This window comes from Pseudonaja textilis, chromosome 3, assembly GCF_049901715.1.
Source record: "Pseudonaja textilis isolate UNSWEBS1 chromosome 3, rPseTex1.2, whole genome shotgun sequence".
In the NCBI taxonomy this organism is placed as follows: Eukaryota; Metazoa; Chordata; class Lepidosauria; order Squamata; family Elapidae; genus Pseudonaja; species Pseudonaja textilis.
In genome coordinates, this window is record NC_141992.1 from 141,234,038 (window position 1) to 141,252,099 (window position 18,062).

The window sequence follows — 18,062 nt, forward strand, 5'->3', positions numbered from 1 at the left end:
GCCCGGTATGTCAGGGCATTGCTCTTGGCACTGGGAATAAGCTCTCTGCAGCCTGGAGAAGCGAGAAGTAATTTTGGGCCTAAATGGAGGAGGCAGGTAAGGGGCAGGATGGAAGTCTGCCCTCCAGCCTGGCGAGGAAGGAACTTTTCCTTTGACCCTCGTTTTGACAATGAATGGACCAAGAGCATCATTGAACAGCTTTTCACTGGTGCTGGGGCCCGAAGCCAGCTTCCACTTGCGCTGAGGCTTTGCTGCAAATTCATAACCATAGCAGTCTCCTCCCTGCCACAGACGAAGCCATGGCCCTGGAGGAGAATTGGTGGAAATTAGGATGATGTCCCAGTGAATTCCGCTGCTGCTACAATCTTATTGAAATCTTGATGCAATCTCAAGTCTGATGGAGATATGCGGTCTTGTAGCTGGTGCAGCCAGCGGATAGAGGACCTGTGAAAAATGATGCAACAGTCAAGGCCCAGAGAGCTGAAGCAGAGGCCTGATGGTTACATTTTAATATCTGCTTGGCACATTTGTTCCCTGCCTAAAGCACATCCTCGGGTCAGTTGGAGAGTCTACAGAGGGAACTGTAAGAGCGGCAGCGAGGGAAGGGCCCACATTGTAGAACTGCCTGTCATATGAAGATGGGTAAGGGCCTGTGGCAGGAGAGGCAAATTAATTCTGATCAGATCCAGAAAAACTGGGTGATGGAAGGACCTTTGAGTGGACTATGTTTTTGGAGAAGAGGGAATCTCTGGACCCCGACTGTACCAGCTGAGGTTCGTGGGCAGCCTCCTCTGGGGACACTGGGCAGTAACCAGTGCCTTGTGGAGGAAAGGCTTGAATAAAGCCGTTTTGTGGTTGATGGGGGTTGATCAGGTAACAGATCTTCCTCTTCCTCAGAGAGGTTGGGGTCCCAGATTTCTCCCTCATCCCATTCAGAAGCAGGAGAATGGCTATGTTCCGATGGTTCTGTATAGACTCCCTACTCTAGCACCCCCCATTCTGATTGAGCAGAAGGGCCCTTGGGCTCCTGTGGGTGAAACAGTCCCCTCTGGGGGATCTGGCTTGTAGTAGGCCAGCAAAGGGGGTGGGCAGGCCCTATTTGAGGGTCGAAAAATTCATAGCAGCCCTTCTGCTAGGCCCTGTCTGATGGCAATGGAGACTACATCTTGGATGTAGTTGGGTCTGCCACCAAATGATGGATCTGAGGGGCGAAGGCCTGCAGTGGGGGAGAAGAAAGCCTCGAGTTTAGATCGAGATCACCTTGGGCCATGGAGGGCCAAGCTGAAGAGAGGTCCCAAGAGGCCTGTTTAAAAATTGGGGCCTGATCTGCTTAACAACTAGAAGATTGGCTGGTTGGGAAGCCTCATTTGCTCAATAGTTTTATTGAACTGCCTTTCTAAGGCTGCATGCCTTCGTTTCTCTACCTTTAATTCGGCCTGGGATGTTTTCTTAGGGCCCAAAGCTTTGGCCCTAATCTTGGCCGCCACCTCCCTTTGAACAGACTGGAAACGTTGTCTCCTTCTTTTCTCTTGCCAGCTTGGAGGCCTTGAGAGATCAGGCCTGAAGGCTCTGTGTGGGCCTTGTCTTGATCCATAATATGCATAAACAGACACAAAAGGTGCTGGAAGCCATCCTCACTATGTGTTGTCTATGCAGTAGCCTGAACAGGAGCTTATGAATAGTAGAAGCTGGCCTTTGGGGGATGATGCCACCTAAAACGGCTGCTCGCTACTTTCTTTAGAAGAAGCGTTCAAAATGGCCACTCACCACGTGCCATTGAAGAAGAAGCCTCCAAACTGGCTGCTCGGAAGAACTACAGGCTATGCAGGGGTTAAATCGCTCCTTAGGCTGTAAACAGCCTTGAATGGTGAAATTGGCAATAAAGTGACAATTTACGATCAGCTGAGAGGTGCTGCCAAAATCGCTGAGGGAAGACTGTGGGGGAGGATCAAAGGTTACTCCCTATTTACAGTCTCCCTCGGTTGAAGAAAATGTTGAATCCTCGTTGCAGGAGAGTGGATGCCAATGATGAAGATAGCTTTCGCTTTTGCTAACTAAACTGCTTTCAGAGACACCAGTTTATGGTCATCGAAAGAAGCTGAGTCAAAGATGGGGGAAAACTCCCACAGGCAGTCCTTTTTATACAAGACAGACCCAACTTGATGATGTCATCAGGAAGAGTCTAACCCATCCTGGACTCTCGCAGCAGGATTTAGGAGAATATTTTTCCAGTTTCAGTCATTAATCCAAACTCTGCAGAATAATGTATTGCATTTCCTAACAGTAACAAAATGATAGCCATTTTAGGGGTGGGTGGGTGAATTCACATAATTCCTGAAAGATTTTATTAAAAAAATGCCAAGAACAGCAAATTACTGATCAGAAGCCTCTTTTTCTCATATAGGAAAATATATTTATATATTGACTTTTAAAAAACTTTGATATTATAAAAAAGACAATCACTTATTCACAAAGGTACCAATAATGTTACATTCACAATCAAGCATTTTAATTTGACTACAGTAAGTAACTTCACATCTCCTTATAGCAGCTTTTCCCATTCAAAGTATCCTCAAGATATGCAGACTTCAACTTACAGAAATCTCAATGCTGGCTACGCTGCTTGAAATATTTTGGGAAGTACAAGAAATCTACTTATGCCCAGACCTATCTAAGTTGGAAATCCTATCATCCCAATTACATAAAGAAAAATATTACCTATACTTTGGCTCTCAAGATTCAAGAATCTACAACGAAGAGTAATGTAGAAAAAGAACCAATAAAAATACCTTTAGCATAGAGCATCTGCTGCATGTATTATTGCAAAATTTATCACACAACCATAACCAAAACGTTCATTTTTAAAATCTGTCAACAACAACAAAAATCTCCTGTTCATATCACCTGGCAATCACTGAAAAATCTTCTGTTCATATCACCTGGCAATCAGCAAAAGTGAATCATTTTTAGTCAAATCTAATTGAAAGCAATCTATAATTTTTTGCGTAGTGTTCTGCCAACCTTTACATCTGTGCAGATTACCAGTGACAGTAGCACTTAAACTATCTTAAATTATAATTGTATAGCCTGTGCTTAAAGCCTGCTACCTTCCAAAGAAGTGCAATTGGCAGAACTTATTACATCAAATAAAAATCCCCTGCATAATTTACATGCCAGAAATGTCATCTTCCATATGTAGAATATGCACAAACAGACTACAGACCCATTTTAGGAGCCATACATCTGCAATCTTCATTTAAGAAAAAAAAATGAAAAAGTCAATTGCAAATCATTTCTGTTCAGGTAATCATAGGCATTCTGAATTGTTGATCCTGACACTTGTGATACTATCTGATTTTAAAACACTATAACACATAAAAATATATTAATAAACTTCATCTAAAACAGGGATGTCGAAGCATGGCAATGTGAGCACCTGTGGACTTTAATTGGCTGGAGAATTCTGGGAGTTGAAGTCCATAAGTCTTAAATAAGAGGCAACTTTCTGGTTTTTCTTTGAAGATGTTTCACTTCTCATCCAAGCAGCTTCTTTAGCTCTGGCTGGATGGAGGGAATGGAAGGATTTATACTCCTTTCAGACAACTGGTTATTTGCATTCTTTTAGTGAGTTGTTAAGGCCACCTGGAGATTGATCTCTGTCATCAGGGTCACCTGAGTGGTGCAAATGGGTGTGGAGGCTTCTTAGAACTGTTGAAAGGATTGTGTTGTAGACTGGAGATAGATGATGTCGTATCCCTCCCCCCTCTGTTGAGAGAGGGCTGTTCAATTTTGACATAGGTAGCCTCTGAACTCTTCTTTCAAACCAATGGTCCTCTCTGTCCAAAATGTAGACTTTGCTGTCTTCAAAGAGTGTCCTTTATTTTTTTAAATGCAGATGAACTGCTGAATCTAGTCCTGATAGTTTGTTCTATGTGGTACCATGCGTTTATGAAGTGGCTGTTGTTTCCCCAATGTACAAATCTGTACATGGCTCACTACATTGTACTGCTTATACCACATTGCTCAGTTTGGGTCTGGATGCCTCACATCCTTATCGTCTTTGCAATTTTTGTAACATTATTCTCCCTGTCGTCCGATAGCAAATTCTGCTGACCCATAAATTTTAAAGAATTTGTTCAACTTTGCATGAATATTTTAAGTTAAATCTCACCAGGAGGTTAATATAAAAAATGGAGATGGTTATTACAACCAAGGGAGTAAAGCACACTGTATTGCAGATTCATTATTTTTCTCTAATTCAGCTTAACCAACCCTTAAACTTCCAGATATGCTTTGTCTACATCTCATTGTAGTTCCCACATGGCAATTATGTGAAGTACAATCCAGTGAATCTGGAAGTAACAGTTAGAAAGGCTGCCCTACTTTAGGCTAACCAAAATGTGCTGGTGTAGAAAATGAAATATAGTGGGTGGAGGCAGGATGCGAAAAAGTCTCTTAAATGTCATCACTAGAGAACTATCACTGCAAATAGTCAAAGAGATAATTATAGTTACAAAACAGGAAGTCAAGCCCAATGCTGACAAAATTGACTTCTGATCACTATTTTCAGAAGTATCCTCAGAATCATGAGGATTTTCTTACTACAATGCAGAAAGTTACCTCTAAAAATTGAAAGCATTATAAATGAGATTCCATTTTAGTTTTGCATGCCCACACATGCTAAATGTAGTTGAAATTTCAGTTTCACCAAGGATGACATGCCAAATGACACCATTATTTAAGCTTTTGGAGAGGGATTGTTATTAGCTGAAGTTCAAATTTATGGTGCATATCACTTTATATTTTTTAAGAGCGGGAAAACTCAGTGGGAAATTAGCAACAAAATGCTAAATCTGAACAATTTTTCAGTTCTTCACTTTTAAACTGAAATCAGTGACAACAGGCTGTATCAGGCCATGGAATAGAAACAAGTAGGTGCTGTTTTCTTCTTCATCTCCTCTAAAATAATATATCATCATGCAGAACAGGGGGACTCAAAGGTTGAAATACATTTCAATCATGATTGTAGAGAATGACCTACTGGTGTTACCATCTCTTTGATTCAGCCACTATCCTCTACTCCCTTCTGTACCTACAGTAGAGGTACCTGAGTCTTTGGGAATAGTATTATAACAAAAATAATAAACCAAACTGGGACTTATTCTCAATATTATGACTAAATGGTTCTTTGCCAAAAGGCAATTGGACTTTGTTTTTCTTTGAAAACATTTTGCTTTTCATCCAATAATCTTTTTCAGTTCTGACTGAAATTGGAGGATGGAAGAACTGAAGTCAGAGCTGAAGAACTTTCTTGGATGAGAAGCAAAATGTCTTCAAGGAGAAACAAAATCCAGTTGTCTTTTGAAAAAGCACCTTTGGGACAACCATAACTTGGATGACAGAGAATCTCCATCGACATTATGATTAAATGGGATCATATGGAGAAAAGTATGTAGGAACAAAGCAGGTGAGAAAATTACACACACACATACACACACACAGAGCAGGGGAAATTTTTCTAGTTGTGTCTATTTACTGGCATTCACATAATCACATTTTGTATATAAAATATATGATTAGTTGAGGTTGCCTAAATTCAAGTAACATGGATTGTACCTCAAAAATTTAGATGGGCAGCTTCTTGTTTTATTTTTAACATGACTTTTGCTAATCTCTAAGAGGTCTTTGAGGTTTTAACTGTAATAATTGTAACTTTGTTCTTTAGTAAAAAACTGTTATAACATTTGCTGTATCTTGGGTCAATTGCTTTGATGCTTCATGTGTCACTTCATGAATTTTTATAACCTTCACTTCATTGAGGTGGTCTGGTGGCTAATAGTATACTGCAAGACCAGAATATCAAATGGTAGAATGAGACTCTCAGTATTTAACAAAAATGGATACTGACAGACAAAATTACAAACAACTGAAAAAGAAAGTATTGTTATCTGGAAAATATATATTTGGCACTCTTCTCACTGTCAATCATGTGGCTGGCACAGGGTTTAAAGCAGAATGAGTGGTTTTACTTGGCCTTAAATATGAGTTTTAAAACAGATGTTGGTTGCAAAAGACATTTTAAAAATCAGGAACCAACCTACCTTCATATTCGTGAAATTTTAGAAGTGAATGATCTAGTGTGACTCATTATTATAGTAGCAATTTCTATCAAAATGACTGGCATTAAAACCAAGCATTAAGAAGGGATACTGTTGCCTGTTCTTCTACACAGTCTGGAGAAAATAACTTTGTAGTTCTACTCTTCAGCTCTTCATCCAGGTCTACAGATGTGGGACTGAATCTACTCTTTGTCATATTGAAATCAATGTCAGCAGAGTATAATGGCAAGGAGATGCTTCTGCTATATACAATAACAATACTATTACCATAATGATGAAGGGAGAAACCCCCCCCCCTCATGGCTTCCCAAGTATAAATCAGCTTTGCTAAACTATCTCTCTAGAAGTATGGTGTAAACTCTCAGAATTCCTCACCACTCTGGCCAACAATCATCCCAACAAGGAATTCTCTGATAAAGAAGTCCAGCAGCACATCTGGAAGGGACTATATTTGTGGTTTAGGCACAGATTAATGGGAAGGAGTGATCTGAATTATATGGGTAGACAGCGAAGGACGAATTCATACTGTTCCTCCCGAAAACAGAGGCATTGAGTGGAAAAAGATATTTTAAAAATCTCTCTCTCTCTCTCTCTGTGTGTGTGTATGTGTGTGTATATATGTATATGCATATGCAGGTCTTGGCGTGTTCGGGTCTTTTCCCGTGTAAGATTGAGAGCATCCTGGCAACATTTTGATGAGGTCCCACTCGCCATGGGGTCCCCAACCCTGGGTCACGGCTCACTACTAGGCTGCAGCCTGTTTCAAACTTTGTGGATGAGAAGTGAAACATCTTCAAAGAAAAACCCAGAAAGTCCAGTTGCCTCTTGAAAAAAGCACCTTTGGGACAACCATGACTGAGATCACTGAGAATCTCTGTAGACATTGGGCAGCTTACAATTACTTATAGCAGTAACTTTCACTAAAGCAGTTTTCTTCTGTCCTATTGATATGTACACTAGTTTATTTAATTTGCTTTTATATAGTAAACTCTTGGATTTATTCAAATAGTCGGGATATTGAGTATCCATTAAAGCACAACATCCAAATAAGATTTCATGCATATGCATTTTATATATTTCATGCATGTGTGAAACTGCAAATGAGGTTGTGATTTGATTTGATTTAATTTATTCAATTTAGGATTCACCTGGATTCTGAGAGGTAGTATAATAAAACCAAACAGAATGCAAAATACACATAATACAATAAGATTACAAACAAGTAAGAGAATAAAGGACATTTATACGTATCCAGAAGCACAGGAAGCCAGTCAGAGCCTTTTTAAAAAATTGGCTCATGGGTGCTTGAAGATCCAGATGCCCACTGGATGGAAGCAACAACGTATCGAAAACTCTTAATTCTTTGTTACCATCTAGTGTTTATATGAAGTTTTGTAGCCTTGATTCTGACAGACTTGGTACCATATTTCCACAATGATAAACTGGTGCAGCAAACTACAAAGGTTTTTTATTTGCAGAATTAAAAGAATAAAGAAAACCTGATATGCTGAGAACAAAACTCAGTACAAACAACATGTGGGATATGCAAGAACCACTAAACTATTCCTAAGCCTCAAAAATAGTAATTGTTCCACTGTAACGATTCAGCCAGAATTTGTGGAGCTGGATCAACGGTATGGTAATTCTTTGGCTAGTGCTGTATAATAAACTTTATACTGCATTCTGAATTTTTGCACAAATTTGTACATGTACATAAAGAAAACTGTGTTTATGTTTATATATCACAATGTATTATTTATGTTTATATATCACAATGTATTATTTATGTTTATATATCACAATGTATTATTTATGTTTATATATCACAATGTATTTGGGGGCATTAAGATTTATTACTGGGAAATCTGTCCTCAAAGCAAAAGGACCTGACTATTTCGTTACATTCTTTTGCTCCCATCAATGAGCTAAGTTTTTGTGTAGGAAAAGATTATATATAAATGATTTCTAAAAGGTAAAGTTATGTATAGTTTTTATACTTACTGTTGGTCAAATTTTGCTAATATAACTAATTCCTCTCTCACACACAAATGTAAGTATAAAATTCCTGAGAAAATAATAGAAATTTTATTTTTTTATTTATTGAATGTCTATGCTGCCGATCTTACTGATATGTGAAAATTATTCAAGTACTTCTTTCTAATATCAGCTCTTATAATGCAGCTTTTCAAAGATACACATGCCAAACATATGTTCTTTTCCAAAACAGTACAAATATTCTATTTCTGTGTACTATTTTTCCGAACTGTGTTCTTTTTTCAATTCTCTTCCTTGCAAACAAGTGAGAGTTTTTCAAAGGTTTTATTCAATGCTATAGTCCTTGGAATGATAGAAGCTTATCTGACAAATCTCATAAAACTGTTATCTTAAAAATGCACAAAAGGTTTTTTAATGGCTTAAGGCAGAACAAAAACAACTGTGCTGCACAAATCACCATGTGTGAGATTCTGTTTAAAATATTGGTGCCTACGTCCCCGAGACAGTGGATTCTGAGTTGTTGCCTAAATAGCTGACAAATTGGTTTGTGGGATAATGACTTAGAATAGCTTTTATTGTAACCAATCATTGAACTCTGCGGACATTTACTTTTATGGGTTCTGCAGCTTTGGGGGAAGGTTGAACTGAACTCTTAGACCAGGATCAGTAACCAGCAGCTTATGGGCTGCATACAGCTTCAACTTGAAGTTTGTCTAATTCCTAAATATACTTTAGTTGACTTCTTTTCTCCTTAGGGTGCTAACAATACTTCCTGCCAATAACTAATAGAGAAAATTACAGGGCAGCATGTTCATATAACTAATCTTTTCTCTCTCTGCCAACATAATTGATTAATGTCTGTTTTTTTAAGCAGTATGTTTTCTGTATATTTTCAAGTTCCCAAAGTTCCAACCTTCAAGATTATTAGTCACAGAATAGCAATAGCACTTAGATTTATATACCATTTCATAGTGCTTTACAGCCCTCTCTAAGTGGCTTACAGAGTCAGCATATTTTCCCCAACAATCTGGGTCCTCATTTTTATCGATCTTGGAAAGATGGAAGGCTGAATCAGCCCTGAGCCACTCAGAATCTAACTCCTGGAATGAGCAGTGAGCCAGCCTGCAGTACTGCATTGGAGTATTATCAGAATCTTATTTAATGAGACTGACAAATGTTGGATGTTAGTAGATGTATCCATCTTCAAGGAGATACATTATACTTTTACATTATCCAAGGCTATTCCACAATTTCTACAGAAAGACACTTTTCTTGATTCTACAATGTCACTGAATGTTTCGTTTTTATCTTCAATTTTAAACTTCGCTGCATGTTTTAAAATAAAATACACAACATTTATTTCATGCCACTTAAAATTTATTTATTTCATGCCACTTAAAATTAGAAATAAATTGTTACCATTAGCAGGAAGATAGGTGAAAAGTTGATACTGGCTTCTCTTTCTCTTTCCATTGCAGACATAGAAATTGACTTGGACAGGACTTGTAATTCTCTGATTGCGGAATGGTGGAATCTCAGCAACTAATAAAGTCTAAAAAGAGGATAAAAGTATGTTAACAGTGAATCACAGTTAAAGAACATTTGAATCACAAGAAAAAAACAAATACCCTGGCAGGCACTGAAAAAGGTAAATGACCTGCTTTAAGAACACTGGAACATAAGATTAGCCCTGTAGTCATTATCATTATCATTTCTTGAGAGCATGTCCTCCTAAGAAAACTTCTATCATGCAGCTAGTTTACTGCTGAGACAGGCTAAAGTTTGATCAAATAATCCAACAGGAAAGATCTTCCATGGGAAAAACAAGAAGACCCTTCTTTACAGACATTAAATTGGGTTGGAAACCTGTTGAGTTCCTATACTCAATATAGGACCCAACCTCCCATCAGACTGAGGACTCTGGAATTCCATAGCCATACTTATATGGCTGCCAAGGTGCAATTTTCAGTTCTTCTGTAACTATCTCCTTTCTTTTTTCTTATACTTTTTTTCATAGGTCTTGTAATCCTCATAGAATTCATGCAGAAAAGTAAAGAAGGTGAACACAGAAAGGACCGTAAAGGTTTTCTCCTTTATGAGAATTATGAGCCCTATTGTAGGCAGGGCCCTTGGGAATACAACTCTAGAGTTGTGATTGCAACTTCTGCACTACTCCTCAGTACTGAAATGGTGCTTCTCTCATTTTTGCTTGATGCTCCAGAACCAGATACCTTTGGGGTCCTTCTTCCATCCACCCATCTTCTTCCCTATATCATGCCATCTATCTTAATGTGGCAGAACCTCGATACACCTGGCTACTGTGGTGGTGGCAGTTCTGGTGCTTTATTGCATGTAAAGGTCTTTTTAAAAGATGGAGGTGGGTTTAATGTCAACCCATTTAACTGCCAAAGAATGCCAGGCATGCTGGTTTCTCCACTGCCTCCTCCCTCTGCAGGTCCAGAGAAGAGGGGAGGATCACTGCAGAGATGTAGGAAATAGTAGGCTGTGAGAGCAGTATTTTTTTTTAAAATCCCTTTTCAAGAACAGAAGCATATCAACAGAATGGTGTGGAGGAGCTCTTAGCTTAGCATTTAGATTTTCATAATGGATACAAGAAAACTTGCACCTAGTATTTGAAAGCATGTCAGCTCCATCCATTTCAGAAGTTAGTGGTTTCATAGGCTGTCCTCCATACATTTATCTAGTGTCCTTTTTAAGCCACCCAAATTAACTATTCCAACCATGATAGTCCTATTCGCAATGGTCTTTGCTCTGGCCCTATTTAAAACTTGGCTCTGTTTCCAGAACCAGGTTAGGGTGGGTGACGGATCCCATATATATGTTCTGTTGCTTTTTCCTGAGTTTTGATTTTTAAATTTTTGTTGTTGTAGCTGAATTTGCAAGTTACTGAGAATCAGAACAGATTAGGGAGTCATCTACATTTCATAAATGAACAAATGATTGATTACCATGCCTTTTACACTTATACCTTACATTTAGCTTTATTATGAGAAAAAATGTAATTAAACGAGCCAAAGACTTATGATTAAAAACATTATTTAAATGAGAGGGAGCTGTTTGAATTGAAATAGGCATTTTTAAAAGCCCAACTTCATCTTGACATTTACGTATGGTTTACGTATAATTAATATGATGATAAAATAAATAGAAGAAAAGGCACAGATAAGCACGTCCAGAGAAGCAGCACCGTATTTTTCAAAAGGCAAAAGAGGCACTTACTGGCTTACACAACTCTTTGTCAGTTTTGGCTTCCATTTCCCACACATGATGACCATCTAAAGATAAGGACATGAAAGATCCAAATTAATGCGCTTAGTGCTTTATAACTCACACAAATAGGAGGGAGGGCTTCCCTTTTAAAATATCTTTATTATGCAGACATGATATTGAGTTCAGTTTTGTAGTGAATAAAGAAATAAACACTTCTATTTAAGGACATTTGAGGAAGGGAAGGGAAGAATTTATCCACTGTTTCTGCTTCCACAACCAAAGACCTTGTTCAGTCCCCTTTGTTTTTGTCTAATTGGGCAGAGTTGCCTAATTCATGAAAACCTTCTTTAAAAAGAAGTAAGGTCTCTTCCCACTTGTGATAAACTCACTGCAAAGTAATTATCATCTGCTAGCTTTTTTTTTTAAATGTATCTTTTATAAAATATAACATAATGCAGTGGTTTGTTTGATTTTATCTATTCCTTCATATCAGTGTTCAATTGTAGCTTATATTGTGTCTAATAGAAAGTTTTTTTTTTTTTTACAGAATGTAGAGCAGGGGTCTCCAAACTTGGCAACTGTAAGACTGGTAGACTTCAATGCCCAGAATTCCACAGCCAGCATGGCTGTCTGAAGAATTCTGGGAATTGAAATCTGCAAGTCTTAAAGTTGCCAAGTTTGGAGAGCATAGAAGAGTATAGAAAAGATAAGAGGAAAGTTATTGAATAGGTGACATGAAGTGTCTGTGTTGGCCTTACATTAGGGCTGTCAAACTCCCAACTGGAGAGCATCATGCGCTGACCACGCCTAGTTTAACAAAGGGAGAAAAAAGTCCCGATACATCATGTGATGCCGCCATGACAACGTGAGTTTGACACCCCTGCCTTACATGAACCCTCCACTGATTATGTATGTCAGCATTCCAGCAAACCTCCATTCCAATCAATAACTCTGAGACAGACATATCTCAAAGGTATCTTTATTTGGATAGTAAACTGGCACATCTGTGGAATCCCGAATCTGAAAGTTTTCAGGCTTCCTTGCAATATTCAAAACTACAAATTCATCCCTCCTTGGCTATCATCACAACAACATGGCCCAATCATGATCTGCCCTAAAGTAAGATTCTTATTACATTCTGTGCCATACTCAATGACCTTGAACTAACAAAAGAATTTTATTTTGTCTATTTAGAGCTACTCAGTTGAATCCCGCCTCCCACTTTCTCAGGCTTGTGGCAGCATGGGAGCATCGAATCTCAATATGGCTTCCAAAGCTGACAGTAATGTCAGAAGGTCCACATGAAAGATATGCTTGGGCTAATGTTGATGAAAGTTTGATTAAGGCCAATTGTGCTAGAGATTTGACCAGTGACAAGAGTAACGTGTTCTCGGGCTTTTGATATTAATAGAATGCCTTGGAAAGGCTAACTGGGTCTAATGAGGAGCAGAAGTATATTCCAACCATGCCCTTTTCTGGCTCAAGACTTAATTCTTAATTCTTTCTTTCATTATATTGTGGTAACATTGTGGATTCAAGCTAGGAGAAGCGCAGGTCAAATGCCTATCCAGCCATAAAGATTATAGGATAACTGTGGCCAATCATAATTGCACATCTTAATTGATTTCTCCAGGTTATGATGATTAAAAATGGGAAAACATTTTCTGGCCCAAAGTCCCATCAGTAAGGCTGAATGAAAATACTCTGGGTAGAATAATCTAAATTGATATCCATTTGTCTTTCTGCACTTTTATAAATGAGCAACAGAACTTTTAAGCTTTGGTATATTTAATCCATTCGGAAAAGAGGAATTTCTCTGTTCTGTTTTCTAGTTTTCAAGCTGGTAAAGCATATATTGGTGTTCAGCATATATGGGTGTTCAGTTATTTTAAGAATAATGTAAGTTTTTTAATAAAAAAAGTCCAAAAGTAGGAATGATACTAAGTGTGCTTGGCAATCTGAAAGAAGCAAGCGTTACTGCTGCTGTATTACGAAATTCCCCTGAGAATCTCCAGACTTTCTCTATTACAGAAAAGGAGGGGGAAATAAATTACTTAATAAGAATAAATTTCATTTAACAAAAGCAGAGTAAATCAGTTATGGTGCTTTGAGTCAGTTGGTGCCTATATGGACAGTTCCATGCAGTTTCTTGGCAATGTTTCTGAAGTGATTTGCCAGTACTTTCTGGGACTAGGAAACAATGGCTGGCCAGAAATCATCCAGCTGTTTTTCATGCCTAAGGAGGATTAAAACTCACTATCTCCCATTCCTAATCCAGGGCCTTTAACTGAAAAGTTGAGGGGAGGGGATGAGAGGGTAAGGGAGGAGAGGAGAGGGGGGAGCGGAGGGGAAAGGAGAGTTGAGTAGAGGGGAGAAGAGAATGGAGGGAAGGGGAGGAGAGGAGGGTGGAGAGGAGAGGAAAGGAAAGGAAAAGAAAGGAAAATAAGACAATTCCTCATGTTACATCTGGTGAACCAGAAGGGAAATCTCTACACCCACAGACTGGGATCTACTCCAAAAGAGAAATCCTAGAGCATTACACCAACATCATTACAGTAAACATATTTTGTAAGTATAGATGGATCAACCTATTTATTTTTAAGAAAAGATACAGGAATGGATGAAATAATTTTTAGGAGTTTTAAAATGCTAAGAAGTCTTTCTTATCCTGGGGAAAAATAGTTTTATGTCAGTACAGTATTTGCCAGTTATCCTATCCAAGTATGCAAGATGCCGTTTCTCCTCAGACTGTGCTAGAAAAGTGAGGAGTGATACACCACAAAAGTTTCCATTGTAAAGCTGCCACATCTGCATCAGCCTGGCTGACTCACAGCTGAAGGCAACTCCCTGCCTGGCTAAAATCCAATGAAAGTACACAAGAGCAATTTATACCTTTCCAAAATGCAAATAATTCAAATTACAGACATAACATAAAGTTGAAATAGACACATTTCAGGCATTCCCAGTTTGAACTGAACTTACTGAAGGTTTTCTTCCCAAATGTTGCTTATTATATATGTAGAAAATGCCAATAAAGCAAAAAGTAGCAAACCTTTCATCTCTCATCATCTATTTCACCAGAGAGAGAGAGAGAGAGAGAGAGAGAGAGAGAGAGAGTATGTGAAAGAGAGAGAGAAAGAGAGAGTGAAAGAGAGAGAGAGAGATATCCTTTGATTTTGGTGAGTCCTGATGTTTTATTTTCCGTATGGTTAGAGTAAAAGATTTAATTCTTTAAAATCTGATGCACAGTGACTTTAGGTTTCTTTGTGTTAAGATAGGAGTGTAGAAGTTGAAATGGCAAATGCCACAACTTATTTCTAAACACAAGCACGTTAGCAAAACAAGAAGAAAAGAAAGGGGGGTGGGGGAAATGGGATCCTTGCCTATTGTTTGTGTCTAACTGTTCAAATTAATGCCAGATTCTGCACAGGAGATTCAGTACTAAGGTTATGTCCATCCAGGGAATAGAGATCCAATCCTGACACTTCTGAAGCTGTTCATTAGCTTCTTCTCTTACCTAAGGGAAACAGGCTAACTAAACAGAGGCACAGCCTTCCTGTTTATACAGCTGAAGGCAAGGTGGGGGAAAATCCCAGAACAAGTTAAATTCACAAATATAAACTGAAGCTTTCCCTTCATTTTAACACCGTCTGAAATACAATTAATTAAAGAGATTAAGAGTGGCTTCTCACATTCACTTCCTGTGCTGAAGTCCCTACATTTTTTTTTCTTAAGTAGGCTTTGTTTGCACCATACAAATCCAAAGGGCTTAACAGAGGGTGTTTTTCTAAAATTCTGGAGCAGCTTTCATTTTGGCAGCCTACCAGAAAAAAAGCCATAATTAACTCCTTCAAACATGCACTTCTGTGTGTTGCCGAGAAGAGTTCTGGCTCGTGTGCGTGCGTCCTCACATCTAACAGGAACTGTTTCCCAGAAAAACCAAATACCAACACAATTTTTCTCATTAGGATGCAGATAAAAATATTCCTGTAGGACAGAAGTGACTCAGTCATCATTCAAGGACATGGGCTGTTTTTCACACAGAGGGGACCCCCCCCCCCAAAAAAAGACTCTTGGCACTGAGAATAGTGGCAGGGAATTTTGCACCCCTATTTCATTACTTCGTAGGCTGGTTTTGAATGGCTAAAAATAAAAGCAAAGTTCCAGAATGGAATGTCTCAGCTCTGAATAGGTCTTTGTAATTCACTCTGTATCCACCATTCTCTGCAGAGTTAAAAAGGAAACTTGGCAGAAGTAAAAAATAAAAATAAAAATCTAAAATCATCAGGGAATTCCCTGCACTGAGTCATAGAAACGGCTTCCCCACCACACCCTTTGAGAAGATTTCCACATAAAAAGCCACTGGAGGCTTGTTCTAACACAGCAGCAAAAGAACGAAAAGGTAAATACCATCATCCTGGTTATTTCTAGGCAGCATTCTATTAGAGGGTATTCCATGCAGCATTTTTTCTTCATATTAATTAAAATCTCAATAATAATATGGGAGAAATTTAACTAGAAATAAGTTGAATTCATAATGAATGATTAGGCTTTATTTATATCTCAGCATATTTAGTGTGCTGCATGATAAACTTCCTGCCTTCCACCTTGTATATTTGATGGTCATAATTAAGGCTAAGCCACAACTCGGAATAGTCTCTCCCTATAAACAAGCTCGGAACTGAAACCCAGATAGCTAGGTAATGCTCTCAGGATTGCAATAGCTGGTTTTCTTTTCTCCAGGGTGTAAGTGCAAGAATTTCATGCAACATATTAGTGGCTTTTGACTTTAAACACAATTACAGAATCAAATGCACTTTTGAAATCTATCTGGGTATTTAGCTTGGCTGGAAGGATAATTCAATGCACATATACCTTCCCTCAGGTGATAACTATGTTCAGATAGATAAAATTGCTTAATTCAACAAGGGGTACATATGCCAACCTTCATCAACCTGATGTCTTTTTCCCTACCTTGAAAACATTTTGCTTCATATCCAAAAATTTTATTCAGTTCTTTGGTTCTCCACTTCTCACATTTTCAAAGAAACCCCCCAGGAAAGTCCAGTTGCCTTATGGAAAAGCACCTTTGGAAAAACCATGACCTGGATGATTGGAAATCTCCATAGACATTTATATTTTTATATTTCATCCTGTTTAAATGTGATTCAGCAACCCAGTTTCTGATGTATTTTAAATATTGCATCAATAGCGTTGCATTTAATCAACCTCCAATTGAAGAACTAATTTGCCTACAAATGTTCCTTATTTAATTGGAACTGAGATTTGAATTCTGCTCTTGCACATCTAATTCTCATGTAATAGAGCACATGTTCCAAAGTCATTTTAAAATGATTGTGGGTAAGTTATTACGCTTCACAGGCCACAAAGACTTTGCACGCAAATCTTGTTTAATTAGTGTCAACAGTGAAGAAAAAAACTTATCTAGAGATCAGTACTTTTGAGTTTATAAATCAGTATTGACATTATGAGAAGCTAGGAAGAAGTCAATCATGGTAATGGGATGATCATTAACCACACCTTTATTGGCAGCTGCCACACATATTCTTCCACCCCCACAGTATCAGTTAGCAACCCCATTAAATTTACCAGAGGCAGTGATAGCCATTCTTAATCTCTCATGTACAGCTATGTCTGGATTCTGCCCAGCATTACTTTAGCACCACAGATCACAGCTGCACATGTGTGAAAAGCTGCCTGCGTGCCTTTTAAAAACAGGCACTTCTTTCCAAGGCTCTTGGCCTTACCTGGCTTCTAAATGGCAGCTGCCTCTTCTTGTAACTCCTTAGACCTTACTTCTTTATGAGCTCTAGTCTTGTGTTTAAATCCTGAAGGAAAGACTAGTTCTCAAGTGAGATGATGGGAAGACGGAAAACCAAGCTTAAAGCCCTGGCATCAGGTGTGTATGATACCTGTGCTTGGAGATACCGTAAATTCTCAAGAGATAAAAATGGCTAAATCAGCTGCTTTCTTGAATAAAATATATTTGCAAAGCAACAGCAGAAAATAGCACCACCATATAAGACAGTAACAATAGTCATGCAGAGTAGGAGTTCTCAGAAGAATTTGGAAGGGAATAAGTTGGGGAAGGTTTAAGTGATTCTTTAGCTGAGGCTTTCTAGTTGAAATTTCCTTCATCTATCACTAATAGCAACTACAGTTTGTCTGCCTTCCTTCTCTCTTAACTCCCATGTTATTTGAAATCTCACAGTTTCTAGACTATCCTCATACGGTTATGCTGACCCTGAAGCTCTGGTTGCAAGATCAAACTCAGATTATGTACAACTAAATTACTTGATGCAGTCACTCATCTTAATCTAACCTACTTCATGGCATAGTTGTGAGGACAACAGGGAAAAGTTGAGTTTCCCCAGAGGAAAAATGAGAGAGAAATATAATATTTAAAGAGAAAAAAATTAAAAGTAGGGAAGGCTTCTGTAATGCAAGCTATTTGAGTGTAGTGTTTAATAACAAAAGAAGCTTGAAATCTCATTCACAATTATCTTTTGGTAAATATATACTTTTTCTTTAGAAACAATCCTTTAGCACTGCCCAATATTCATCCAGGTCTTAAAATAGGTTTGCATTTAAAATCCAGATTATACTTAACTTTTGCTTTAAAAATTATCCTTTCATCCCAAAATTGATTAAATAATACAGCTATTTAAAATAATAACTGGTCTTAACATATCTAAG

General features: G+C 38.2%; 1 protein-coding gene across 4 annotated transcripts in view; it reads right to left on the reverse strand.

The window, feature by feature from the left end:
* NFATC1 (nuclear factor of activated T cells 1) overlaps positions 1-18,062 on the reverse strand; it is a 136,149-nt gene that overhangs the window by 41,546 nt on the left and 76,541 nt on the right. For all 4 annotated transcript variants that reach the window (XM_087930996.1, XM_026699474.2, XM_026699475.2 and 1 more), the window contains exons 7-8: positions 11,355-11,410; positions 9,534-9,666 (exon numbers count right to left, since the gene is read on the reverse strand). In XM_087930996.1, the coding sequence (XP_087787122.1) occupies positions 9,534-9,666; positions 11,355-11,410 (189 nt within the window). The remainder of the gene's footprint in view (positions 1-9,533; positions 9,667-11,354; positions 11,411-18,062) is intronic.